General features: G+C 49.0%; 2 protein-coding genes and 1 long non-coding RNA gene across 8 annotated transcripts in view; 1 reads left to right on the top strand and 2 right to left on the bottom strand.

The window, feature by feature from the left end:
• Carm1 (coactivator associated arginine methyltransferase 1) overlaps positions 1–10,696 on the bottom strand; it is a 46,052-nt gene extending 35,356 nt beyond the window's left edge. Inside the window, 2 exon segments of the mRNA XM_040730199.1 lie at positions 10,458–10,626; positions 10,628–10,696. Coding sequence (XP_040586133.1) covers positions 10,458–10,626; positions 10,628–10,681 — 223 coding nt within the window. The 5' untranslated portion in view covers positions 10,682–10,696.
• Positions 10,697–11,023: 327 nt separating this feature from the next.
• LOC121133479 lies at positions 11,024–18,549 on the top strand. The gene is made up of 3 exons (XR_005870333.1): positions 11,024–11,441; positions 15,749–15,947; positions 16,908–18,549. It is a non-coding gene; the product is annotated as an uncharacterized LOC121133479 (long non-coding RNA).
• On the bottom strand, positions 12,506–25,553 carry CUNH19orf38 (chromosome unknown C19orf38 homolog). Of its 6 annotated transcripts, XM_040730089.1 has the most exons (8): positions 25,373–25,530; positions 22,006–22,305; positions 20,771–20,863; positions 16,989–17,016; positions 16,408–16,451; positions 16,049–16,256; positions 15,779–15,816; positions 12,883–13,022 (listed from the first exon to the last, which is right to left on the bottom strand). In XM_040730089.1, the coding sequence occupies exons 1-7, from the start codon at positions 25,413–25,415 to the stop codon at positions 15,804–15,806; spliced, it is 729 nt and encodes a 242-aa protein (XP_040586023.1). In that variant the 5' UTR covers positions 25,416–25,530; the 3' UTR covers positions 12,883–13,022; positions 15,779–15,803. The 6 variants fall into 6 exon arrangements, with proteins under 6 accessions (XP_040586026.1, XP_040586025.1, XP_040586023.1 ...); XM_040730092.1 differs by lacking the exon at positions 16,049–16,256 and having other exon boundaries at positions 12,506–13,022; positions 25,373–25,531; XM_040730088.1 differs by lacking the exons at positions 12,883–13,022; positions 15,779–15,816 and adding an exon at positions 23,577–23,722 and having other exon boundaries at positions 15,835–16,256; positions 25,373–25,497.
• Between the last annotated feature and the right edge of the window lie 981 nt (positions 25,554–26,534).

The raw sequence follows: 26,534 nt of genomic DNA, 5'->3' as shown, positions 1-26,534 counted from the left end.
GATCCACTTGCATCTGCCTCCCGAGTGCTGGGATTAAAGGCTTGCGCCAGTACCACTCTGGGAAGGCTAGGTTCAGAGTCCTGGGCTGATCTGTCTAAAGTTCCTCCCAACCTCAACTCTCCATCCAGCACAGCCCTTCCACTCACCCCATTTCCTAAGTCTTGTTTCCTAGGTTTTCCAGTAGATGCCAGGTATAGAATGGATGCCCTGGGCCCTGTAGCTGCCACAGAGGGGTTCCGGAGTCATCCCCATTTGCTAACTCAAGCTGTTCCCTGGTGGAGTCATATTCTGGTTAAAACACTCTGCCTGCTCCCCTGGTCTAGGCACCCAAGACTCAGGGCTTGCCATTCACAATCTCACCAGGATCTGAGACCATAAGTGAATCTGAGGCACAGGTGACATCTATGTCTCCATGGCATACTCAGGCAAGCTCAAGTGCATCTATTTGGAAAAATGAGTGACTGAGTGAGTTGGAAATGTAGAGATTATAAAGAGCCCCACATGACAGCTCATGAAAAATTCTCAAACATACAAGTCAGGTCACACACAGCACACGGTTCAGTGACAGGAAAACCAAATTACACCATCTACTCTTCCATGTCCAACTCACAGCTGAGGGTACTGGTTCTCAACCTGTGGGTTGAGACCCTTGGCGGGGGTCACACATCAGATATTTGCATTTCAATTCATAACGGTAGCAAACAGTTACGAAGTAGCAACAAATAATTTAGGACTGGGGTCAGCACAACATGAAGAACTGTATTAAAGGGTCTCAGCATTGGAAAGGTGGAGAACCACTAGCTGAGTGAGGGGCTTTGGGTCTGGGCATGGTCAGGGGTGGTGAAGAGGGCAAGGCTACAGAGCAGGCGCCTGGGACAGCAGCTGTTGTTAGGGAGCTCAAACTCAGCAGCCCAAAGGGAAGGCTGGGCCTAATGAGGAAACATTATTCACATAAGAAAGGACACCTGAGTTCAAAGAGCTGCTCTATGGGAGGTACCAAATCAGAGTAACTTGGTGTTGGAGAGAGGGGGTGGACTCCAGGCCTGTAGGATAGGGCTGACATCCAGGGCAGCTGCCCAGAAACACAAACTCAGATTTTGATGTGAAATCTTTCCAGCGATAGATAGATAGATAGATAGACAGACAGACAGATAGATAGATAGAGACATGGCTTACCAGTTGGAGAGCACTGGCTGCTTATGCAGAGGGTTGGGTTCAATTCTCAACACACACATGATGACTTATAACCTCCTATAATTACAGTTCCAGGGGATCTGACATCCTCTTCTGATCTCTACGCGCGCATGTGTGTGTGTGTGTGTGTGTGTGTGTGTGTGTGTGTGTGTGTGTGTGTGTGTGTGTGTGTGGACAAAACACTCAAAGTAAAACATAAATCCAAAAACTTTCTTACATTTACATATGGGGAGAGGGCAGGGAGAGTATACCACCATGTGGCAGGGTTCACGTGTGGAGGTCAGAAGACAACTTGTGGGAGTCAATTCTCTCCTTCCACCATCCAAGTCCCAGGGATTCAGGTTATTGACTTGGCAGCAAGCACCTTACCCACCAAGCTACCTCACCAGCCTGGATTTGCTCTTTATCTGAAATACATGAGCCCACTTCCTGGTTCCATAAGAAATTTATATATAAAGTCTTTACTAAGAACTCCTTTTTATATTCATTTATGTGTACCAATGTTTTGTCAGCATGTATATATGTATACTATGTATGTACATGTATATAAGTGCACTTTTGCCGGTGGGCATCAGATAACCTGAAGTGGAGTTATGGATTTGTGAGTCACCTTATGCAAGAGCCAGCAAGTGTTCTTTTGTTGTTATTGTTTTGTTTTTTCAAGATTGGGTTTTTCTGTGTTAACAGTCCTGGCTGTCCTGGCCTCAAACCCAGAGATCCACCTGGGATCACCTGGGATTAAAGATGTGCACTACCACTGCCCCTATTGCAACAAGTGCTCTTAACAGCTAGGCCAATTCTCTAGAGAGATGACTAAAGTGCTTACCATGAGCATGAGTTTGATCCTCAGAACCTAAGTGAAAGCCAAGCTGGCTGTGATGGTGGTGGCTTCCAGTAATCCCAATGCTGGGGAGTTCCAGATAGGAGTGTTCCTGGGCCAGCTAACATAGCCTACTCAACAAGTTCCAGTCCATTGAGAAATGTTTCAAGAAAAAAGAACAAGCTAGGAATACACCTTAGTTGATAAAGGCTTGCCATGGAAGCCTAAGGTCCAGAATTTAGTACCTAGAAGCCAGGTAGAAAAACTCTTTAGTGAGATGGTTCATACAAGCCCCAGGCCAGTGAGCAACCCTGTCTTTTAAAGGTAGCTAGCAGCTTAGCACCCGAGCAATACGTTCTTATGTATCTGCACACATCACACATTCCCTCAGACACACCAAAGAGAAAAAAAAAGGAAAGAAAGAAATGAAAAGGGAAGCACAGCAGGTTTGGTAGTGCACACCTGTAACCCAGCTATTAGGAAGGCAGAGGCAGCTGAGAGCCGAAACTGGTACTTGTTGCCCCTGCACCTCCAGGGTAGTCTCATGGGGCACAGTGCCACCACCTGAGCATCAGGCACTGAGTGGGACATGAGTGATGCTCATGTGACTGGCTAGAGCTTTGGGGGTAGGGTGGGGCTAATTTTTTTTGGCCATGATCTCTTTTCCCTTTTTTTAAAATTAAATAAATGGATCAAAATTAAATAATTCAAGCCCTGCCTTGAAAATGGAAAAAAAAAAACTTTTTGAAGTATTGTTTAGCAAAAACAATAAAACCCAAATTTTTTTAACCTTAAAAAAAAAAAAAGAAGGCAGAGGCAGGAAGCTGGAGTTCAAGGTAACTTGGGCTACAGAGTGAAGAGTGTTGAAATGCAGCTCAGAGGTAGAGCACTAACAGAGTGCCCCATCCCCAGCACTACAGGCACTTTTCCTGTGGGAAAATGAAAACGAATACAGGAGTCTGCAGACTTGAGTTGAGGGACCAGGAGGGCAGGTTACTAAGAACCCCCTCCTCCAGGGGGTCTAGGGTCTAATCTTTTGTTGCTTCTTCCCTAATACCTGCCTGGAATTCTTTTGTTATAGAACACAAGCTCTGAGCTCAAAGCACAACTTTGTGGAGTTGGTTCACTCCTCCCATCTTTCCATGGTTTCCAAGTTGCCAGGCTTGCGTGCCAAGTTGAACCTGTTGGACCATCCTGATATCCATCCCTAAGGGACTTCTGCCCCACACCCCCATCAACCCTTGACCAACCTCCACACATATGCACAGAGCATGAGAGATGAGATGCCGCCTTGTGTAAGCGGCTGCAGCTTTGGTCTGACATACACTACACTCTCTCCACCTTGTACCGTTGACCTGCAGCAGCACGGTAAGACAGTGCTGGGCGGCTCTCAACTGCAGATCAACAGTGCTTTACCTGTTTGGCCACCAGCAAAGCGGGACCACAGTTCCCAACTTCACGGGGCTTTTTTTTTCTTTTCTGGGCAGACTTCTATGAGTTCCAGGCCAGCCTGGTCTACAGAGCTACTGCCAGGACAGCCAGAACTGTTACACAGAGAAACCCTGTCAAAAAACAAAAATTTTTAGATTACTTATTTATATGCATAAGTGTTTTGCCTACATGTATCTGTGTGTGTGTGCTTGTATATACACATATATATGTATGTATATGTACTGTGACTGCCAGGACAGCCAGAGCTGATACACAGAGAAACCCTGTCAAAAAACAAAAATTTTTAGATTACTTATTTATATGCATAAGTGTTTTGCCTACATGTATCTGTGTGTGTGTGCATGTATATACACATATATATGTATGTATATGTGCTGTGTGCGCCCACAAGTCAGAAATGGGTGCTGGCTACTCTGGAACTGGAATTACAAATGGTTATGAGCCACTATGTAGGTGCTGGGAATCAAACCTGGGTCCTGGGGAAGAGCAACAAGAGCTCTTAATCACTGACCATTTCCCAGAACCACCACCACCCACCACCAAAAATTTTTGAGACAATTTCTCACTGCAGTCCAGGCTAGTCTAGAACTCACTCTGTATACCAGGCTGGCTTCCAATTTCAGGCAATCTCCTGTTTCAGTACTAGGATTATAGAGGTGAGCCATCACATCCAACCTCACCAGGCTTTTTAAAGACTAATAGTGACACACACAGAAAGCTATAATCTATAGGCCAACTGGCCCAGAAAGTGTACTCTTATTTTAAGGTCTAACCCTTGGAGATACTTCAAAAGACTTCTGGTTTGTCCCAAGCCTGGCTGAGACCACCTTTCCACTGGTAATTCATTTCTCTCTCTCTCTCTCTCTCTCTCTCTCTCTCTCTCTCTCTCTCTCTCTCTCTCTCTCTCTCTCTCTCTCTCTCTCTCTTTTGAAACAGGGTCTCAAGTAGCATAGGCTGGCTTCAAAGTCAACATGTAACTGAGGCTGAATTTGAACTTCTGGTCCATTTACTGGGCTTGCACACAAGTGTTTATGTGGTTCTAGGGATGGAACCTAGGACTGTGTGCATGATAGGCAAGCGCTCTACCTACAGAGCCTCACTCCAGCTCCATGCTCCCTCATTCTTTCTTTCTTTTTTTCCAGACAGGGTTTCTCTGTATAGCCCTGGCTGTCTTGGAACTCACCCTGGAGACCAGGCTGACCACAAACTTAAAGAGATCCACCTGCTTCTGCCTCCTTCCTGATTTCTGGGATTAAAGGCGTGCACCACCACTGCCTGCTTGCCTCATTCCTTCATGCCAGGGCTTACAAGCTTTCACTGTACCCACAAATAAATACTGCAGGTTTTACAGGACAAGATGGTCCTGGCTGAGTATTCTTTGTGGACTGGTGATTACTTTTTTCCCAACCCCTACAACTGTAAATGTTTCTAGTTCTGACTGTATAAAAATAAGCCAAAGGCTCCATTTTGCCAACAGGTACCGGTGGTTTACACTGTTCTTTCCCTGACTGATCCCAAGGGCAAGCACTTGAGTGGGCAACAGGAGCTCACACAGAGTCTGGTACAAAGTAAGCACAAAACAAATGACAACAGTCATAGCAATATGCAAGTGACAGAAGATCATCTTTCTAGTACTATTAACTTTTCAACTTCCTTCTATCTTGACAACATGGCAAAGTAACCCTGGGTTCAAAACAAATGCTCAGGAGATGGCAGAGGGAAGTCAAAGTGGGCACTAATTCTGTGACTAGTCTAGATCTTGAACTCACTATGTAGCCTTGGCTGGCCTTGAACTCCAGATCCTCCTGCCTCAGTCTCCCCAGTGCTGGGATTACAGGTGTACAGCAGCATGCCTGGCTGTGGGGACCAGACCTTGAGCAGAGACCCACTTCCCAACATCAGCCTGGGAGTAGGCAGCTGTAAGACAATGTTTACTAAAAACATGTTTACTAAAAACAATACAATGCCCGGGGCAATAAGTTCATGAAAAGGGCTGGCCCACCGGAACCACCCTGACCTCGACCTTGTCCAAAGACTAACTGACTCTTCTGACACACCCAAATCAGTTTCTGGTGTCAGAGCAGAACCAGCCAGGGGTGGAGAGAGAGCAGAAGCTTCTCTGGAGGGAAGCCTTTCTTGGGAAGTTTTCTTGAGCCTTTTTGGGGCCTGCTTAAAAGTTTTCATTACACTGTTGAACGAGTCTCTGTGTTGTCAATCCCCGACACCCTCCGCACATTCTCGGATATGGCAATTGGAGATATAGGTAGGGGTTATGCAAGACTGTTTTATGCATATTAGGCAGACACTCTACCAACTGAATACATCCTAATCCCAATACAGGGGTTTCCTCCAGCCTTTTCTCACTGGCTGGATGTTCCCTTACCAAAATGGCATCAGCCCTTCCTTATCTCTTCCTGAGGGGTTGGGGAGTAAGCAGGACACTGTCCAAACTCATTCTTGCTGACCAAGACAGAAAAATGACCTGAGCACCTCTAGATGGGATGTTGCCAGGCTGAGCAAATACAAGTCAACTCTGCTCTTCTCCTAGGCAGCCCAGGCCGGGCTTTTCTGAGAAGCAGCCTCCTTCCAGGGTGGCAGTCTTTATTACTGTAGAGGCCACGCCAATGCTTCCTCAAGACCAGGGAAAGTCGTGCCAGAGAGAGTGGCCTGGTTACAGTAGCTGCTGGATAGGACAGTCCCCATGGATAACAGCCAGAGTGACTTCAAATGACCAGGAGAGTTGGGAAGGGTAACTACTATGCAGGGGGACCAGAATGGAGCCCTCTGGAGCTAGCTGCCACATTTCCCAATGCAGGGCACAGCTGCCCAGAAATGGAGGCCCAAGAATCTCTCTCCCATCATGGGATACAAGATGTAAGGGGACATCCTAGAAAACCAGCTCTTTCCTATGTGATCCTGATAGCTAGGGCTGAGGCTCAGTGGGAAGAATGTCTGCCTACCGCACAGGCAGCCCTGGGTCCCATCCTCAGCACACCATAACCCAGCATGGTGCTTGCTGCATGTCTGTCGCCCAGCCCTGGAGAGGTTGGAGGCAAGAGGTTCAGGAACTGAAGGTTCAGCTACATTGTGTATTTGAAGCCAGCTCAAGCAATATAACACTGTCTCAATATATCAGTAACAATAATAATATAACATAAAAAATAACATCTGTAAAAATGTTGCTGGGGTTGTGGATGTGATCTAAATACATTGTATTCATATGTGAAGTTACCAAAGAACATATAATTTTAGAAATGTACTGTTGACAAACACTTGCTACAAACCCCCTGCTCCACAAAACCTCTTCTTCAAGCCTTTCAGCCAGCGGGAGGAACACACCAGGCAGAGAAGTGTTGCTGCAGGTAAGGAAACAGGCACAGATGGTCATAATGTTAACTAAAATACATGACTGACCAGCACCAGCCAGACTCCTGAGTTCAGGGCTCTTACATGAGCCACAGAGATCTCTACACATTTGAAGCACTACAAGATTCCTTCTGACCAGGCAGTGGTGGCGCACACCTTTAATTCCAGCACTTGGAACACAGAGGCAGGTGAATATCTTAAGTTTGAGGCCAGCCTGATCTATAAAGCGAGTCCCAGGACAGCCAGGGCTGTTACACAGAGAAACCCTGTCTCCAAAAGCTTAAAAAAAATTCTTCTGGTATTTTGATAAGCCCTCCTTACAGCCTATGTACAAATTCTGATTCTGGGGTCTGAAAACAGCTTGGCTAGAAGCATACAGGCTCATAAACAGGTCAGTGTCTTCTGGCTTGACCAAAGCACTGGGGCCCCAAGAAGGCTCTACATGAGGTCATCTCAAAACAAAAGTAGGAAACAAGTGCACAGAGGCAAATGAGAAGCCACAGGAAGTGAGGGGTGATTAGAGTTTGGCTACAGAAAGCCAAGAGTTCCTGCAGTCACTGGAATCTTCTCCCTTCCACTCCAGAGGGAGTGACCTTGCAGACACCTTAATTTCAGAGTGTGGCCAGGAAATATGAGAGTATATCCCAACTGCTCTACTTCACCAAACTTGTCACTGATTACAAAGACCATTAGAAATCTCCACACCCAGCTCTGTCTTCAGAACCCATGTTTAGCCACACCCCAAACTCAGGAATGGGATTACAAGTCTATAATCCCAGCAGGAAGGAAGCGGAAGTAGCACAATGTTCAAGGCCACTTTAGGTTACAAATTAAGTTCAAGTTCAAGACCAGCTTGGAAAACACAAGACTGTATCAAAAATGGCTCAGCGGGTAATGGCACTTTGCTACCAAGTCTCATGATATGAGTTTGATTCCCAGGACCCATATAGTGGAAAGAGAGAACCAACTCCTGCAAACTGTCCTCTGATCTCCACATTCTCACTGTGACATGAGACACCCCTACACAAACAAATAGATAAATATATAATAGAAATGGGGTGGCTGGGCAGTGTTGCCACACACCTTTAATCCCAGCACTCGGGAGGCAGGGGCAGATGGATCTCTGTGAGTTTGAGGCCAGCCTGGTCTACAAAGCTACACAGAGAAATCCTGTTGAAAAAACAAAAACAAAAACACTGAGTTTCCTCTGCTTCAGTATCCTAAATGCTGGTATTCAGGTCTGCACCATCATACCTGCTACTTAAGGATTGTTTTGGGGGGCTTTGTTGATACTGGGAATCTAACCCGAGGCCTCAAACTTACTAGCAAATGTTCTACCTGAGCGATATCCCTAGTTCATGTTCCTCTTTCACTGCGGGGAACAGAACCCATATCTTCACCCATGCTGAGCCCCCAGGCAACTTAGAGAATTACAGCAAAACAAGAACACAAAGTGTAGCTGGGCGTTGGTAGCGCACACCTTTAATCCCAGCACTCGGGAGGCAGAGGCAGGTGGATCTCTGTGAGTTCGAGGCCAGCCTGGTCTACAGAGCGAGTGCCAGGACAGCCTCCAAAACAATACAGAGAAACCCTGTCTCAAAAAACCAAAAAAAAAAAAAAAAAAAAAAAAAAACACAAAGTGTAAATATTCTCCTGGAATAAGATGAGCTTCTAAGAATAGAGATGAATTGGGTATAAGGGATTATGTGAGAACTAACAATTATGTAAATATAATAAATTTTATAAATAAAAATGTTTTTTTTAGCTGGGTGGTGGTAGTGCTCGTCTTTAATCCCAACACTTGGGAGGCAGAGGCAGGATGATCTCTGTGAGTTTTAAGCATTCCTGGTCTACACGGTGAGTTCCAGGATAGTTGGGGACTATACAGAGAAACTCTGCCTCAAAAAACCAAAAATAAATAATAAAAGTGTTTTTGTCGGGCTGGAGAGATGGCTCAGAGGTTAAGAGCACTACATGTTCTTCCAGAGGTCCTGAGTTCAATTCCCAGCAACCATATGGTGGCTCACAACCATCTATAATGAGGTCTGATTCCTTCTCCTGGGGTACAGATAAAAAACTATGCATAAAGAAATAATAATAAGGCCGAGCGTAGGTGGCGCACGCCTTTAATCCCAGCACTCGGGAGGCAGAGGCAGGTGGATCTCTGTGAGTTCGAGACCAGCCTGGACTACCAAGCGAGTTCCAGGACAGCCTCCAAAGCCACAGAGAAATCCTGTCTCGAAAAACCAAAAATAAAAAAAAAGTGTTTTTGTCAAGTTCACAACCCAAGGCATCCAGAATTTTGTCCTGGTGACTGAGGAAGGATCTGCCCACACCACTCAAGCTTTGCTCTAGCTTTCAGTCCTCCTGCTTCAGCTTACCAAGTGCTGTGCTCACAGGGAGGCTGGCCCCACCACATCCAGCTCCCCAGAAACTTTCCAGGGGAGGCCCAGGCACCTCCAGCTTACTTAGGGGTCTGGGGTCCTGCAGAGCTCTGCTTCCTTACCAGTCCTAAATTCCTAATCTGTGAAATTCCCCTTCCCCTCGAGTGGTCAAGGAGACCCCAGCCCTGCCCAAGCCCCACCAGACACACTTCTTTCTCCCGTGTTTTCAAAGTCAAGGCAAAGAAAGGAGAACCCATCTGAACAGACTGCTACACACATTTCCCTTCCCAGCACCCCATTCACCAAGGAGGGGGAAAAATTCCCACAGGCCAAAACCAAACCAGTTTTCTTTGGTGGCCCCTTAAGAGCATCAGTGAACGAAACCCTGGGAGACAAAGACCATGAAACAGAATAGCAAAATGCCACCGAAGAATCCGCCAGAAGAAAGAGTAGCAAGAGAAAGAATGAAGGTAGCACGACAAAGCTTGGGGGTGGGGGATGCCCTGGGCAAACACACTGCGATTTCCCCCCTTTCCCCACTGAAATGTCAGGTTTTGAAGGCGCTTCTGATAATGTCACCAGCTTCTCACATCCTTAAAAAAGAAGACATAAGGCGCGTGTCGAGGGAGGTGGCGTTACCTTTTGACTTCTAAAGCCGGCCATCAGCAAGCCGGCCTTCCCCTCTTCCACGTTTCCATGCGGGATGGGGGTGGGAACCTTTATATCTGTGCCCAATTCTAAAGCTTACCAATCGAGGTGGTGTGCGTGCGTGCGTGTGTGTGTGTGCGTGTGTCTGTGAGGGAGTGGGGGGGGTCCTGAATCCCAAGTCCTCCTCCACAAGGGCGGCACCCAGTCTTCCCGGAGCTGCCCACTGAAAGCCACTTTTCAAATGTCCCTGTGCGTGTGTAGAGGATGTCCCCCGAGACGAGATCTACAAACCACACCCGCCCAAGAGCCCTCTCAATCTCCTCTCCAGTCCCCTCTGTATCATCCCCCCCGAATCCTCGGGGCCCCACTTCCTGCCACGAGACCCCCCCCCCGCAAATCTCAGGCTCCCGACTGTTTCCCGCGCCCCTCTTCAGGCTCCTTGGTCCCCGCGCACGCCTTCTCTGCCATCTCGCCGGCGGGCTTAGGGTGCCGCGTGCGCTGGCTCGGCCCGAGTCCCCTCGCCCGCCCCCTCCCCCGGCGCCCGCGCTGCCGGCCTCGTGCGCCGCCGTCCCCAGGGTGTCCCCAGCACTCACGGCTGTAGAGGGCGATGCCCGCCGCGTCTGGTCCAGCGCGCACCTCGAGGCGCAGCGCCTGCTGCTCCGCATGCCGCTGGATCTCGCCGTTCGCGTCGCCAATAGTGAGGAGGCGGGCGCCGGGAAACACCGACACTGTCGCGCAGGGCCCGGCGCCACCCGGGCCCGCCACCCCCCGCGCTCCCCGCACCCGGCCCCACAGCCGTCGCTGCCGCCGCTGCCATCTTAGGTCCGGCTCCAGGCCCCGCTGCCACCACGGCCACCGCCACCGCCGCCGCCGCCGCCGCCGCCGCACCCGGGCCCAGGCCGCCGCTGCCGCCGCCGCCGCGCAGGCCGAGGCCGAGGCCGAGCCTGGCAGCGCGCCGCCTGCCGGCCACGCGCCGCCTCGCCGCCGCCGCCGCCACGGGCAGGCTCGGTGGCGCAGCGCCCCCTGCTGGCGATTGAGAAAGTCCGGCGAGAGCGAGCACGACGTGGGTGGGGCCGGCCCCACCCCACGGGAACGGTCGCTGCTTTGTGAGGTGGCTTAGCCGCCCCGGCACGCCGGGTAAAGGAGCCTACGTCGAGAGGCGGTACTTAGCGCAATGGCACGCCCCCAGAGGCGCTAGGCTCCGCCCCGAGGCCGCGTTGCGTGTGAAGCGGCGCTTTGTGCCGCGGCGCAGCTGCTCTGGAGAGATGGGCAGGGCATGCGCCAGGAGGCGGTGCTTGGCCTGTCGGGCACGCCCCCGGAAGGACCAGACGGCCCCGCCCCCAGGCCGGCGTTTTGCGAACCACCGCGCCGCGTGCGTCAGGAGGCTGCTCTCGGCCACGCCCCGCCCCCAGGCCGGCGGCACGCGAACGACCATGCTTTGTATGTACCACAGTGGAGTAGCTCAAGAAAGGTAGAGGACCTTAAGTCTGGAACCGGTGACCCACTAGGAAGAAAAGCCCCCTCGATGGCTGGGCCCCGCCCCTAGGCCGGCGTCCAGCGAGCGACCACGCTAGGGGGTGAGTAGGCGCTGGTCCGCGAGGTTGCGCCCCGAGGAGAGCTGGCTCCGCCCCTGAAGAGCCGCGGTTAGCAGCAAACTGCAGGCGTTCTGAGGGCGGAGCAGAAGCGTGAGTCAGGGGCCGGTGCCCTGCTTCGAGAAGGTCGGGCCTCCCGGCCGCGGTCCTGCTCCTAGGCCTGGGCAATTAGGAGGAGGGTTCCCAAACCCGGTGCTCGGCCACGCCCCCAGGCCCAGGCTCCGCCCCTGACGTAGCGAGGCGCTCCGCCTTGTTCTCTTCTCCCGGGCAGGAAAAGGACCTGGATGTGGGGCAGGCTTGCAGGCACGCCTCTGTCGGTGGCCCCGCCCCATGCCGCTCCACTATGAAAGCGCTTTGACCCACCCTGCGGAGTTTAGCGTTCTCATTGAATTTCCATCTTTGAGGAAGTTCTTCTACTTCTCCCCCGGACCTCTCCTCTCCAGTTCACTGTCAGGCCCCCAGTGATGGCTAGATACTGTGTTCAACAGTGCCATCTGCTGTTCACTTTTTGGTGGGCCCTTTGGGACCTCTAATTTACTCTTGGTCCTTAAGACCCATTGGTTCCCACGTTCCTGGTCTCCACAATGCTCCATTCCCTTTCTGCACTCCCAAACATTTCTCATGCAACACGTTAACTGAAGTTCAATGGTATGGTACCTCCATTCAACTCCCTCCCCACCCCCCAAGCCATGCACTCCCAAATTTAAAGATTACCTGAGGCCTTAGGTTTGCTTTAACAGGAGCTGTGCCAGCAGGACTCAAAAAACACCCAGCGTCTTCCCAAGCCTCCCACCTCCAATGGTACAAGCCCATAATCTCAGGAAGGAACAGGATGATGTGATCTCTGGGCCAGCCTGAGCTACTAATTGAAATCGTGTCACTAAAAAAGCATACACCCTGCTGGGCTGGGGGGGTGGGAGCCTTTAATCCCAGCACTTGGGAGGGAGAGTCAGGCAGCCTGGTCTACAGAGTGAATCCCAGGAGAGCTAGGGCTACACAGAGAAACCTTGTCTCAAACAACAACAGCAAAAGCATCCTGAAGTTGGGCATGGTGGTGCACACCTTTAATCCCAGAGGCAGGTGGATCTCTGTGAGTTTGAGGCAAGTCTGGTCTACACAGTGAGTTCATGACAGACAGGGCTACACCGTGAGACCCTGTCTAGAAACAGCAGAAAACCCCCATCTGGAAGTCAGGTGAGCTGGGCGTCCAGATGCAATGCTGACACTTCTCTGGTGATCTGACCAATCCAGGGAATCTACAAAGGGGCTCTGGCTTTCTGTCCCGCCTCTAGGCTAATACCCTGACTATTTTTCTTGTCTTCTTCGAGGAAGGTCACAACACCAGGAGTCCCTCCCTACTACTGAGTGTCTCACAGATGTCCAGCTTGTGCAGCTGTGGGCAGTGGGGCTGGGAGAGCAAGCCGTCCTCATTCCTCACTGGCAGGTCCGGAAAGTGCTGAACTCAGGGAGCTCTGGAGAGGATGGCGTAGAGGTGGGCCTCCTATGAGGCCCTGAGTTGCAAGGATGGGCATCCAGGGTTGCCACCATGTCTTCCTGAGTCATTTTCTTTGTCCATGAAAGAAAAAGAACTGAGTGATTTGGCATGTGAGAATCTGGGAGTTCCCCCTGCTCCAAATTCTCAGGTCCCTCTCACCCCCCCCCCATATCTCCACCTCCAGTGGCTCTGAGGAGGGAGGAGGGCCGGAGGCCTGGGCTCAGTTCCCACTGCTGTCACTCCCTAGCCTGGCCTTACTCTCCTATGTCTTAGCTTCAGATGATAGTCTCCATGCCCCAGAGGCCTGAAAAAGAGGGGTGCATGAGGTGGCTGCACCTGATGAGCAGGTTCACCTTTGTACCCCGTCAGTGCACCCCTAAGCCTTTCAAGACTGAAGCCAGCTGGCCGAGGCAGCCTGAGGTCCCTAACCAATGACCCCGGTAAGATCCCTGTCTAGACACAGAGCCTTCTTCTGTAAAAGGAAGATACAGCAGGGCACCACGCTTTTAATTCCAGCACTCAGAAGATGGTGACAATTGGAAAGCAGCCTGAGCTACATAGTGAGTTCCAGGCCAACCAGCTAAACAATGAGACTCTTTCTTCCTTCTTTTCCCTTTTTTTTTTTTTTTTTTTTTTTTTTTTGAGACAAGAGTTCCTCTGTGTAGCCTTGGCTGTCCTAAAACTCTCTCTATAGACCAAACTGACCTTGAATTCACAGAGATCTCCCTGCTTCTGCCTCCTGAGTGCTGGGGTTAAAGGTATACCCTACCACTCCCCAGCTGGTAAAACCCTGACTTAAAGAAAGAAGCTAGATCTAATAGCCACACCTTTAATCCCATGGTCAGCACTTGGGACATAGAGGTGGGAGGATTTCTAAGTTCGAGGACTACATAGAGAGATCTTTCTTTAAAAATAAATACAGCACTCAAGAGGCAGAGGCAGGCAGATCTCTGTGAGTTCGATGCCAGTCTGGTCTTCTAACAGAGTTCCAGAAACCCTGCCTTGAAAACGTAAATAAATAAATAAATAAAAATAGGTGAGAGAGATTTGGCTCAGCAATTAAGAGCATTGGCTGCTCTTCCAGAGGACCAAGGTTCAATTCCCAACAACCATGTGGTAGCTCACAACTGTCTGTAACTGCAGGATCCAACACTCTCACATAAACATACATACAAGCAAAACACCATTACATTTTTTTAATTAAAAAAAATGGGATAAACCTAAGGTTACTATGTGAGTTGAACCTAGCCCGATAGCCAGTCAAAAGGAGAAATATATTGTTCACATGAGAATAGGCAAATCAAGAAAGGCAGGAAATAGGGCTTGAGACTTTTGGTACATGCCCTGCCCCGAGACATGAGAGAGAGAGAGAGAGAGAGAGAGAGAGAGAGAGAGAGAGAGAGAGAGAGAGAGAGAGAGAGAGAGAGAGAGATGTGTGTGTGTGTGTGTGTGTGTGCGCGTGTGTTTTGCAGTGTTTTACACAGCCCTGGGACCATGGGGGGAACAATTACATATTGAGGCCCTGTCTCAAAAGGGTGACTCATGGGAGAGTATTTGGCTAAAATGCGGTAAACCCTGGGATCCATCCCTAGCACCACATAAACAGAATATAATGGTGCACACCTATGATCACAGCACTTGGAAGGTAGCTGTAAGATTATCAGGTGTTCAGGTGCATTGTCAGCAACATAGTGAGTTTGTGACCAATCTGTCTGGAAACAAGATCCAACCCAAGCCTAACAACAATAAAAAAGCCTTAGGGGCTGGACTGTCCTGGCTGCCCCAGACTGGACAGACCTGCCGCAGTCCTGCTGCAGCCTCCCAGTGTTGGCCACCATGTCCTGTCTTCTAGGTTATCTGCACAGTTCAGGAACTGTCCAAGAGCTGAAGCCTAACAGATGTAACAGGCCCATGCAAACCTTTCTCCCTAGCTCCCTCCCTCCCTGTTGTTTCTTTCTGTGTGTGGTGCTGAGTTTGGGACCCCCTGCTTCATACACACTGGGCTCTGACTCTACCAATGCAGCTGCCTCTTCAGGTTTTGTTTTGTGGTTTTGTTTCATTGACTTTTGAAGCAGGATTTCTCTGTGTAGCTCTGGCTGTCCTAGAACTCACTCTATGGATGAGTCTAGCCTCTGTCTCCTGAGTGCTAGCATTAAAGGTGTGCACCGCTTTGCCCTCCTCGATGTTTCCTTTAAGATGGGGACTCAGGCCACTGAGATGGCTCAGCAGCTCAAAGCACTTTTGGTCAACCCTGATGACCTGAATTTGATTCCTGGAGCTCAAATGGTAGAAGGAGAGAGCCACCTTCAGCAGGTTGACCTCTGATTTCTACGTTTATGCTGTGGCCCTCCACACCCACACACACAAGATAAATAAAGTAGGGGCCATAGGGACTCTGTAGCCCAGGTTGACCTGTACCTCACTGTGTAGTCCAGGCTCGTCTCAAGCTCAAGGCAGTCCTCCATTTCTTCTGCCTCCACCTCCCAAGTGCTGGGATTAGAGGAGTGAGCCCCTATACTGACTTAAAAAAAATAAGTTTGTCTTTTTTTTTTTAATTATTGTCAGGAGGAGATGAGAGCATATCAGTGTGCCACGAGGCTCCACATAGGAAACTGAAAAGGCCACTGGGTCACTCCAAACCTTCTCTCACCATCCTCAAGGGTTGAACCCAATCCAGTGACAATATGGCCCTGTGATCCCCTACTTTCTCATAACCAGCCCCAGGGTTATGGGCAAGTCCTAGTTCTGTGACTGTGGGCTTCTTCCTGGTTCTCAAGCTTAGCCTGTTGGTCTTCAGGAAACTTGACTAAGAAAAAGAGCTACTCACCGTGGAGATGGCAAACAGAGAGTTATCAAAGGACATGTCTGAAACAGAAAACAGAGTCAGCAAAGGGTGGGGCCGCTGCCTGGCACCCACCTGCTCCTGTCCCAAGACCTCAACACCCAGAGTCCACCCTGCAGAAGACCCTCTCCTGCTCCTTTCCAGTCACCACAGGGTAAGCTGTGAACACGGGGCTGGGAGGGGCCAGTGAGGTGGCTCATCAGGTAAAGGGACCTGGTAGAGGGAAGGGTTGGCTCCCACACGATGTCCTCTGACCTCCTCCCATGCACGGTGGCATGCCACTCTCCCACACTCATAGTCATGAACAAGAAAGTCACGAGCGATGTCACGTGCTGAGAGCACAGGTGGTCTATGAGCACAGCGCAGAGCCGTGTGGGGATCAGGGAAGGTCTCCGGGAGGGTAGCATGTACATTGAAGCTGCAGGGAGACTGTTCCAGGCAGTGGGTAGAGCCAGTGTAGAGGCTGGAGACAGAAACAGAAAGTGGGGACCCAGCAGAAAGGGTGAGGACAGAGCTTGGACCCCAAGAGCAACAAGAGGCCATAGAAAGGGTCCAAGTAGCAACAGGATTTTGAAGCTTACTTCACTCAGGGAAGCATGGAAGGCATAACAGACCTGTGTTGGTGAAGTTGATCTGAGCCCAGCAGGACTCACGCTCTCTGCAAAGGGATTCAGAAGAAAGGGTGCCTCATGAAATAGGACACTTGTTCAAGAACCTCCCCCAGCGACTCCTGCTATGGCTTGCTCTTACCACGTGCTCATCCCCTGCCAATCACAAATACCTGCATTCTCACTTCTAGTCATCAGACTGAGTGACAGCTCTCTGTCTGTTAGGACCCAGGGACACCTAGGGAAAGTCTAACATGGCACAATCCCAGTGAGAGTCCTGAGTATCTAGATATCTGGGACAATATTGTGGCAGCCAGTAGTGAGCTGGAGGTAAGTAAGGTAGCTGGTCTGCTAGGTCCCGTGTGACTGAAATCCAGGCCTCAGTATTCACATCTGGAAAATGGGATTCATCTGGACCACTGGAAGGAAGTGGGGAACACTGGTTTTAGAGCACCATGGCACACAGCAGTACGCAATAAATAATTCATGTTTTGTGCATTTATCAGTCCTCCCACCAGAGGGCACTGTAGTGGGTGAAGGTCTGCCCAGCCAGTGAAATGATGACAGACTGCCCTGGAGGATCTCACCTCTGCTTCTGTAAGTTCTTTATTTTAGCTAGAAGAAAGACAGACACTGGTTAGATTTTTCTGGATCTGGTAGCTGCTGAAAAATGTCTACACCCATGAAACCAAAAGCTCCCTTGACCTGTATGGACCCCAGCCTTGCCTTTTCCACATAGATCTGCTATACAAAGAACTTTCTTGGTTTATGTTTTTTGTCTTGTTTCCTAGGCAGGGTTTCACATGCAGCCCTGGTTGTTCTAGAACTCACAACGTAGATTAGACTGTAGTTAGAGATCTGCCTGCTGAGTACAGGGTAAAAAATTTACACCAGCAATCCCAGCACTCGGGAGGCAGAGGCAGGCGGATCTCTGTGAGTTTGAGACCAGCCTGGTCTACCCAGCGAGTTCCAGGACATGGTCCAAAAAACAATACAGAGAAACCCTGTCTCGAAAAACCAAAAAAAAAAAAAAAAAAAAAACACCAGCATGCCCACCTCTTAATTTTCTGAAACAGTCCTGTGTGGCTCATGCTAGCCTGAACTCACTATGTAGCCAAGGCTGGCTTTGAACTCCTGGTCCTCCTTCTACCTGCTAAATGCTGGAATTATGGGTGTGCGACATTACCCCTTGATCTGTTTCTTTGAGACAGGGTCCACCTTGGGTTGGTCTCTAAATCACAATCCTCCTTCATCAGCCTTTTGACTTCTGGTGCTACAAGTGTGTACTACCACTTCAACCTGATACATTTTAGGTGGTTTTTTTTTTAACCTTTATTTACTCTATGTCTGCATGTTTTGGTATGGGTGTGAGTACACACACCATAGGGCATATGCAGAGGTTAGAGGAAAGGTTAGAGGTTAGAACTGTGGAGTCAGCTGTCCTACCAAGAGTCTCAAGGATCAAATTTAAGTAGGTATGATTGGCAGCATGCATCTTTATCTACTGAACGAACTTTTATTTTTTTGTGTGTTTGACTTATGATAAATGTATGTTTATTATAAAACAAAAACAAAGAACTTCAAGTTACCAATGTGGTGGTTTACGGCTATAATCCCTGCAAACTGAAAGCAGAGGCAGGAAGATTACCTACATTTCTTTTTTTGTTGTTTTTGGAGGGGTTTTTTGTTGTTGTTGTTTGTTTGTTTGTTTGTTTGTTTGTTTTTTCGAGACAGGGTTTCTCTGTGGCTTTGGAGGCTGTCCTGGAACTAGCTCTGTAAACCAGGCTGGCTTCGAACTCACAGAGATCTGCCTGCCTTTGCCTCCCGAGTGCTGGGACTAAAGGCATGGGTCACCAACACCTGGCGGATTACCTACTTTTCAAGGCCAACCTGATCTGTATGGGAGATCGAAGGTCTCCAGACCAGTCTAGCCTGTGAAGTGAAATCCTGTCTCTATAAAGCAAAATCCAAACAAAATCTTCAAAATTGTGCAAACATGTAAAATTACTCTTCTTAAAAACTATGAATTTCGGGCTGGAGAGATGGCTCAGAGGTTAAGAGCACTGACTGCTCTTCCAGAGGTCCTGAGTTCAATTCCCAGCAACCACATGGTGGCTCACAACCATCTACAATTCAGTCTGGTGCCCTCTTCTGGTATGTAGGCAGAACACTGTATAAGTAGTAAAAAAATAAATCTTAAAAAATAAAAATAAAAACAAAGCTATGAATTTCAAGCTGGATGGTAGTGGTGCACACCTTTAATCTCAGCACCCAGGAGACAGAAGCAGGTGGATCTCTGTGAGTTTGAGACCAGCCTGGACTACAGATCAAGTTCCAGGACAGCCAGGACTATTACATGGACAAGCCCTGTCTCAACAAAACAAGCAAACAAACAAAAACCATAAAAACATGAATATCCCATTAGACATTTCCCAATACAAGCCTGTGGCCCTAGCACTAGGGAGGTGGAGGCAGGAGGATCAGGAGTACAGGGCCACCATCACCTGTAGAGCAAGTTTGAGGCCAGCCTGAGTGACATGATAGCTGTCAAAAGTGGGGTTGGGGTTGGGGCGAGGGGGTGATAGTGAGGTGGCTTTTCAGGTCATAACACTTGCTGCCAAGCCTGAAGATCTGCATTGGATCCTGGGAACCCACATGGGGACAAAAGAGAACTGAACCATGCAACCTCCACACCCCTCCCCATAACGGTAAACTCTGTTAGAAAGGAGTCACCATTGTGGCCAGGAGCTGAGGTGGAATGGAATGAACAAAGCCACAGCCTAATATACAGAGTCCAGAGCAGTGGTTCTCAATCTGTGGGTCATAACCCCATCAACAAACCTATAACTTCAAAAATATTTACATTACAATTCACAACACTATCAAAATTACAGTTATGAAGTAGGAATGAAAATGATTTTGTGGTTGGGGTCACTACAGCATGAGGAACTGAATTAAAGGGTTGCAGCATTAGGAAGGCTGAGAACCACTGGTTTAGAGGATAAAGGTCCTAGAAACATTTGGAGGGAATGGTTGAACACAGATGGGACTGTGCTTTTGTTTCTGAGACATGTCTCGAATAGCCCAAGTTAGCCTGGAACTTGTTATATAGTGAGGCTGACATTGAACTCCTGATCTTTCTGCCTTCAACTAGTAAGTGCTGGCATGACAGGGATGCCCATTATGCCTTTTATGCAAGAGACTTGAGCCTCCATAGATCGTGATACCTGAAGGGATGGTCTAGTCCCATATGTCAGTCTCCCCCCCCCCTCCATCTGTCCTCAGTTCTGCTGGTGCCCCACTGCTGAATTCTGGTAAAAGAATTCCCTAGACTGACTGTTTCTATGTTCCTGAAAACATGGATGAAAAAACCCAGTCCTGGTGAGCTGGAGAGATGGCTCATGGCTAAGAGCACTGGCTGCTTTTCCAAAGGCCCCAGGCTCAATTCCCATGGGGGTCCTCATGCTCACAGGTGAGCACTAGCAGAACCTGGTATGGTGAACACACAGGTTGCAAAGGAAGGGATGCATAATCTATCAGCCCAGAAGGCTGGGAGTGAGCATGGTTAATAGTGTGACCTTTGTGGCATCTGTGACTGAGACCACACCAGCTCTTCCCTCAAACCCTCATCATGAGCTTGCTTTTCTCAGTCCATGTATAGAATCTATCCTCTTGGAAGGTGTCGTATGTAGTCTGTAGAACCTATCTTAATGGAAGGTGTCATGTCCTTTACAGAGAGTCTCAATGCCGTGTCTTAAGCTTTATTGTGCTCATGGGATTGGGTTCATTATCACCAGGAAAATTTTCACCAAATTGTACTATGCTTAATATACCTAAAATAAACCACTTGGGGCCAGACTTCTGAAGTTTGAATCAACACTGGCTACTTAAAGTCATGTTGAACTGAACTGCCTTCTTGCCTCCTAAAGTTCATGATGGCTCAACCGTGTGTAACTCCAATTGCAGGAGTCCTGTGCCCTGTTTTGGCATGTGCATGCAGGCAGACACCCATACACATAAAATAAAAAATAAAATGAAAATTTAAAATAAAACAGTGTGGTGTTGTCCATATGGAATTGTAGCACTTGGGAAGCTGATATAAGAGGAGTTCAAGTTCTAGCCACATTTTCACACACCCCAAAAAGGAAAGAAAAATCCAGGAATAAACAGGATTTCAACATCGGCCTCAGTGACATGATGGGGGAGGGGAAAGAGAAGGAGCTGGCATGGTAGCGCAATGCCTGCATTCCAAGGGCAGAAAGGCAGTGGATCTGTGGTTTCTGGGGTGGCCAGGGCTACACAGTGAGACCCTGCCTCAAAAGACGAAAGAGGAAGACTGAGCAGCTCGGGCTGCCAGCTGCCCCATTACCTTTCCTGACCACCACGGCGACAGCCACCAGCCCTGTGAGGAGGAGGACGGCTCCGGCCAGGCTCAGGGAGAGCACCATGATCCAGGTGGGGACTAGAGGAGAAGAGAATGGGGAGGTGAAGGAGGACAGGAGACTGGGTGCCTCCTGGAGCTCCACCCTTCCCAAGAGATGCCCCAGCCAAGCATCTTGAGTGTAGGTGGGTCTGGAAACTTCCAGAGCCTTGTACATAGTCAGGTAGCTGCCAGTGAAGACTAACGGACCTGTAAGAAAGTTTCTTCCTTCCGGATGGTAGCCCATCCCAAGACTGGATTGATTACCAAGCATGTAGAAAATTGAGGATTGTGAGCTCAAGGCTAGCATTTGCTAGAGAATTTGAAGCCAGCCTAGGATACAGAATGACCTACACACACACTTAAAAACAAAAACGGGACTGGAGAAATGGCTCAGAGGTTTAGAGCACTGGCTACTCTTCCAGAGGTCCTGAGTTCAATTCTCAGCAACCACATGGTGGCTCACAACCATCCACAATGAGATCTGGTGCCCTCTTCTGCTTTTTAAGCAGAACACTGTATATGTAATAAATAAATATTTTTTTAAAAAGCCAGTAAGGGACTATATTGCTCAGAATAGAAAGATTGCCTAATGTAAAAAGGTTCTAGATTCCATTCCCAGCACCATCAAAAAGAAAGAATGGTAGGTACACAGTGGTGACTCACGCCTTTAATCCCAGCACTTGGGAGGCAGAGGCAGGTGGATCTGTGAATTCCAGGCCAGTCTGGTCTACAGAGTGAGTTCTAAGACAGGCTCCAAAACAATACAGAGAAGCCCTGTCTTGAAAAAAAAAGAAAACAAAGAATGATAATTTTTTTTTGTTTTTTCAAGATAGGGTTTCTCTGTATTATTTTGGAGGCTGTCCTGGCACTTGCTCTGTAGACCAGGCTGGCCTGGAACTCACAGAGATCCACCTGCCTCTGCCTCCTGAGTGCTGGGATTAAAGGCGTGCGCCACCAACGCCCGGCTCAAAGAATGATAATTTAAAATTTTTATTACATTTATTTAGTCTCTGTGTCTCACACACACACACACCATTTCCCTGATGTAAGTCCTGGTGTCTCTCAGGTGGCTGCCGCTTTTCCTTCAGATTGACTTACATGTAGACTTGGACTGTGGACTTGCACGGAAGCATTCCAAGGAGGGCAAAGGCAGATGGCCAGGGCTCTGCACGGAGTCTTACCTGGGAAGGAGACCCGCGCTGGCTGGCTGAGGTCCGACAGCTGGGGCTGACTGTGCTCACCTAGCACACCGTACTGACAGCGGAAGTCCCCCCCAGCAGCCTCACTAGTCACATTGAATGTTACACCGGACTGATTCGAGGGGGCCTGCAGGAGCTGGACCACCTCTCCCCCTTGGAACAGGGTGAAATTGGCCCCTAGGAAGTCCTCTGGGGCTGTACAGGAGATGTACATGGGATCATCGTGGCTGCTTGGGTAGGGGGGCACCAAGAAGATGGATGGTGCAGGAATAGCCAAGGAACCTGCAATGAAGAAGGACAGTTTGAGCTGGCTGTGTTCATGGGACCAGATCACCTACTCTACAGTGTCCTTGTGCGGTTTGTCTATTCCTGAGCACGAGTGTGTGTGTGTGAGTGTGTGTGCGTGAGTGTGTGTGTGAGTGTGTGGGTGTGAGTGTGTGTGAGTGAGAGTGTGTGTGTGTGAGTGTGTGCGTGAGTGTGTGTGTGCGCTGGGGATCAAACAATCCTAACCTTCTGTTGAACTATACCTCCAGGCCCTGAGCCCCCTGAGCCTTAATGTTTGTAGCTGGTTATCCTACATACCTCTGTTTAGAAGATTGTGTACCCAGCACATTTGAGTGCCATTGATTTTTGGTTTTTGGGTTTGGTTTGGTTTGGTTTTTCCAAACAGAGTTTCACTGTGTAGCTTTGGAGCCTGTCTTGGAAGTCGCTTGTCGATCAGGCTGGCCTTGAACTCACAGAGATCCTCCTGCTTCTTCGTCCCAAGTGCTGGGATTAAAGGTGTGTGCCACCACTACCCAGTTGTTTGTTGTTGTTGTTGTTTTTTAAGATTAATTTATTATGGATAAATTAAGATAATTTATTTAAGATTAATTCAGCCTGCATGTATGTCTGCAGGCCAGAAGAGGGCACCAGATCTCATTACAGATATTTGTGAGCCACCATGGGCTTGCTAGGAACTGAACTCAGGTCCCTTGGAAGAGCAGCCAATGCTCTTAACTTCGCGCCAGTCCCTGAATATCATTGTTTTAAATCATTTTATTGACAGTGGCAGTGATTATTATATAACAATACAACGATGCTCAGTCAACAGTACTATACATCAGACCCTTCTAGGGACAAGGCAATGTACTATAGAAATGAACAGAAGCCAGCTGGGCAGTGGTGGCGCACACCTTTAATCCCAGCACTTGGGAGGCAGAGGCAGGTGGATTTCTGTAGGTTCGAGGCCAGCCTGGTCTACAGAGAGAGTTCCAGGACAGCCTCCAAAACAATACAGCGAAACCCTGTCTCACAGAAAAGAAATGAACAGAAACTGGGGCTAAAGACAGGGCCCAGTGGCTAAAAGCACTAGCTGCACTTCCAGAGGACCTGGCTGTGATTCCCAGCACCCACATGGCAGATCACATCTCAGTCTGCAACTAAGATCCAAAAGGATTTGATGCCTTCTGCTGGCCTCCACAGGTACGCATAATACCCAGGCATGCAAGTAAGCAAATCACCCATACACAGAAAATAATAAGGGCAGAAAGGAAATAAACAAAAGTTCTGACCTCAGGAAACTGCAAGAGGAGTGCTGGGTAATGGAGAAGACTACTTGTGAACCAGGGTGACCTCAGAGGACTTCCCAGAAGAAATATACTCTGAGCCTTGCTAGTGGAGAAGGACTGTTGTGAAGATTAAGGAAGAACCTTCCAGCCTGAGGAAATGTTGCGAGAAGACGATCAGAAGGTGGACAGGACACACAGATGAGCGGGGATGGGTGGTTCAGTGGTGAGCCCCTGCATAGATAACCCCCCCAAGGAGCTGAGGGCGTGACCAGTGGTAGAGCCTCTGCCTAGGATAACCCAGTGAGGGGCTGGGGGTGTGACCCAGTGGTAGAGTCTCTGCCTAGAATTCCCCAGTGAGGGTATGGGGTGTGACCCAGTGGTAGAGTCTCTGCCTAGAATTCCCCAGTGAGGGTATGGGGTGTGGCTCAGTGCTTCTGCCAAGCATGTGTGAGACATTGGGTTCATCCACAAGGCCAGAAAAGAAAAAGAAAATCCAAGAGGTGAGTTCATGTTGCTTGGTGAAGGATGAGTAGTTAGACAGGAGGGCAGAGGAATCTGCCTTACTTCTTGGTGTGGGGGGAGGGGTTGGAGTGGGTCTTCTGTAGGAAGCAGCCTTGGAAGGGACCAGTCTCTTGCCTAGCTGTCACAACTTCGTGACCAGAAAGGCAGAGGCAATCCATTTTGTATTTTTAAAATGTATTTTCTGCGTATGAGTGATTTGTCTGCATGCATGTCTGGGCAATATGTGGGTACCTGGTCATTATGGAGGCCAGAAAAGAGTGCCAAATTCATTTGGACCCGAGTTAAAGTTGTATTTGCCATGTGGGTGCTGGGAATTGAACCCAGGTTTTTTTGTTTTTTGTTTTGGTTTGTTTGGTTTTTTTGTTTTGTTTTTTGTTTTTCAAGACAGGGTTTCTCTGTATTGTTTTGGAGCCTGCCCTGGAACTCGCTCTGTAGACCAGGCTGGTCTCGAACTCACAGAGATCTGCCTGCCTCTGCCTCCGAAGTGCTGGGATTAAGGTGTGGGCCACCTGGCGAACCCAGGTTTTTTTGAAAAGCAGCTAGTGCTCCTAACTGCAGAGTCATCTCTCCAGCCCCTTGTTTTGTCTTTTTTGGTTAAATTTTTTATTCACTGTGTGTGTGTTCTGTGATGTGTGTGTGTGTAAATCACTGTATGTGTGTGCTGTAGTGTGTGTGTAAATCACTGTGTGCATGTGTGTGGTGTGGTGTGTATGTGCTGTGGTGTGTGTGTACTGTGGCATGTGTGTGCTGTGGTGTGTATGTGCTGTGGTGTGTGTGTAAATCACAGGACAACTTGCAGGAGTTGGTTCTCTCCTTCCACTATATGAGTGTCAGGGATAAAATTCAGGTCATCAGGCTGGCAGCAAGTGCCTTTACCCCCTGAACCATCTCATCAGCCCGTCTTTCAACAAAGAAATAAACAAACAGCCACATACATCCCTGGCAGGCATTCCACCCTGAGTTTTGTCCTTAGGCTTTTGAGCAAGCTGCCTGCAAACTCCACAGAACTTCCCAGCTAACCTTCCCTGACATCACATGTCCCCCAGTCCCTTACTCTGAGTGCCACAGTCCTGAGTCACAGACAGTGACATTGCTGGTGGGATGAGAAAGCTCCCATGAAAAGACTGGCTGTCAGGCTCTAGGCTGACTGTGGGGCTCCCACTCATCTAACAACTGGAGAGGGCAGCCCCACTGTGCTGTCTGCCCTACATGGCAGCATGGTGGACAGGGAGGAGGGGCAGCTGGGTGCTTCCTCCAAGGGCAAGCTTCAGACTCACCAGATGCAAACAGCAGAATGGTCCAGGGCATCTCTCTTCCCATGTAGGGCTGGGAAAGCTGGCTGAGGTCACAAGGATCTGGGGCTCCCTGCCAGCCCTGAGACCACAGTGGAGAAAGGAGAAGCGAGTGTAAGTTTGTACTGTTTCCTCTGTAGCAGGAAGTTGCACACACACTGGGGCACCAAAAGAGACTCCTGTCCCCACCCCTTCCCCAAACATACAACCAGTCACCCCACCACTGCTCAACAGCTCTACACTGCAGGGGGAAATGTGTCCTCCCTCTAACCCCAAGTGTCAGTGGGCTACAGGGGAAACCTCCACCCAAGACATGCCGACCACTGGCAAAACCAAATGATTTGTCATCTAGGGGTCAAAACTCAACCTGAGTGTCCTCAGGCAAGATCTGCGTCATGTGATGTCTCAGCTGCTCTAGAGAGGGGGTAGGGAAGTGGATATTAATTAGGTCAAGGAACTCAAGACAGCAAATGCAATGTTTTATCAAGGGACCTGGCTCCATGTCTAAGAGGGCTTGCCTAGAATCTCCTGGTGAGCGGCTGGGACAAGGCTCTATGGGAGAGTGCTGCTCTAGCTCTCAGGAGCCCCATGCCTAGTAGTTTGCAGCATTAGATAAAGGCTTCAAGGCTTATTTGAAGGAACAACAGATAGAGAAAATGGGAAACTTGGCTGTGTAAATTCCTGCACATTTGATACACTTCTATGTTGAAACATTTTATTTAGTTTCTAAATTCAATCCTAAAATGTGCCTGAAAGTCTACACTAGGGGGCAGCTTTTGATCACTATGGTGTTTTAAAGGACAGTGTCCCTATAGGCTGCGACATTTGACCATTGCATTACTTGGGAGGTTCAGGAGGCATGGCCTTGATGGAGGAAGTGTGCTACTGATGGCAAGCTCTAATAGTTCAGATGCCTGCATTCCCATTTTGCTCCTGTTTGTGGTCCTGCCCCCAATCCACCATCATGGATTCTACCTCTGGAACCATAAGCTCAAATAGACCCCTCCTTCTGAGAGTTGTCTGGATAGTTTTATCACAGCAGCAGAAAAGTGACCAATACAGTCACCAAGGAAAAAGAGACCACCCTGGTTAAGACTACAGCTGCTGCTCCAAAGCTCCCGGGTTTGGTTCCCAGCACCCACATGGC

Source organism: Mesocricetus auratus, unplaced genomic scaffold (genome assembly GCF_017639785.1).
Source record: "Mesocricetus auratus isolate SY011 unplaced genomic scaffold, BCM_Maur_2.0 Super-Scaffold_100022, whole genome shotgun sequence".
In the NCBI taxonomy this organism is placed as follows: domain Eukaryota; kingdom Metazoa; phylum Chordata; class Mammalia; order Rodentia; family Cricetidae; genus Mesocricetus; species Mesocricetus auratus.
This window is presented reverse-complemented; position numbering and strand designations above follow the sequence as displayed.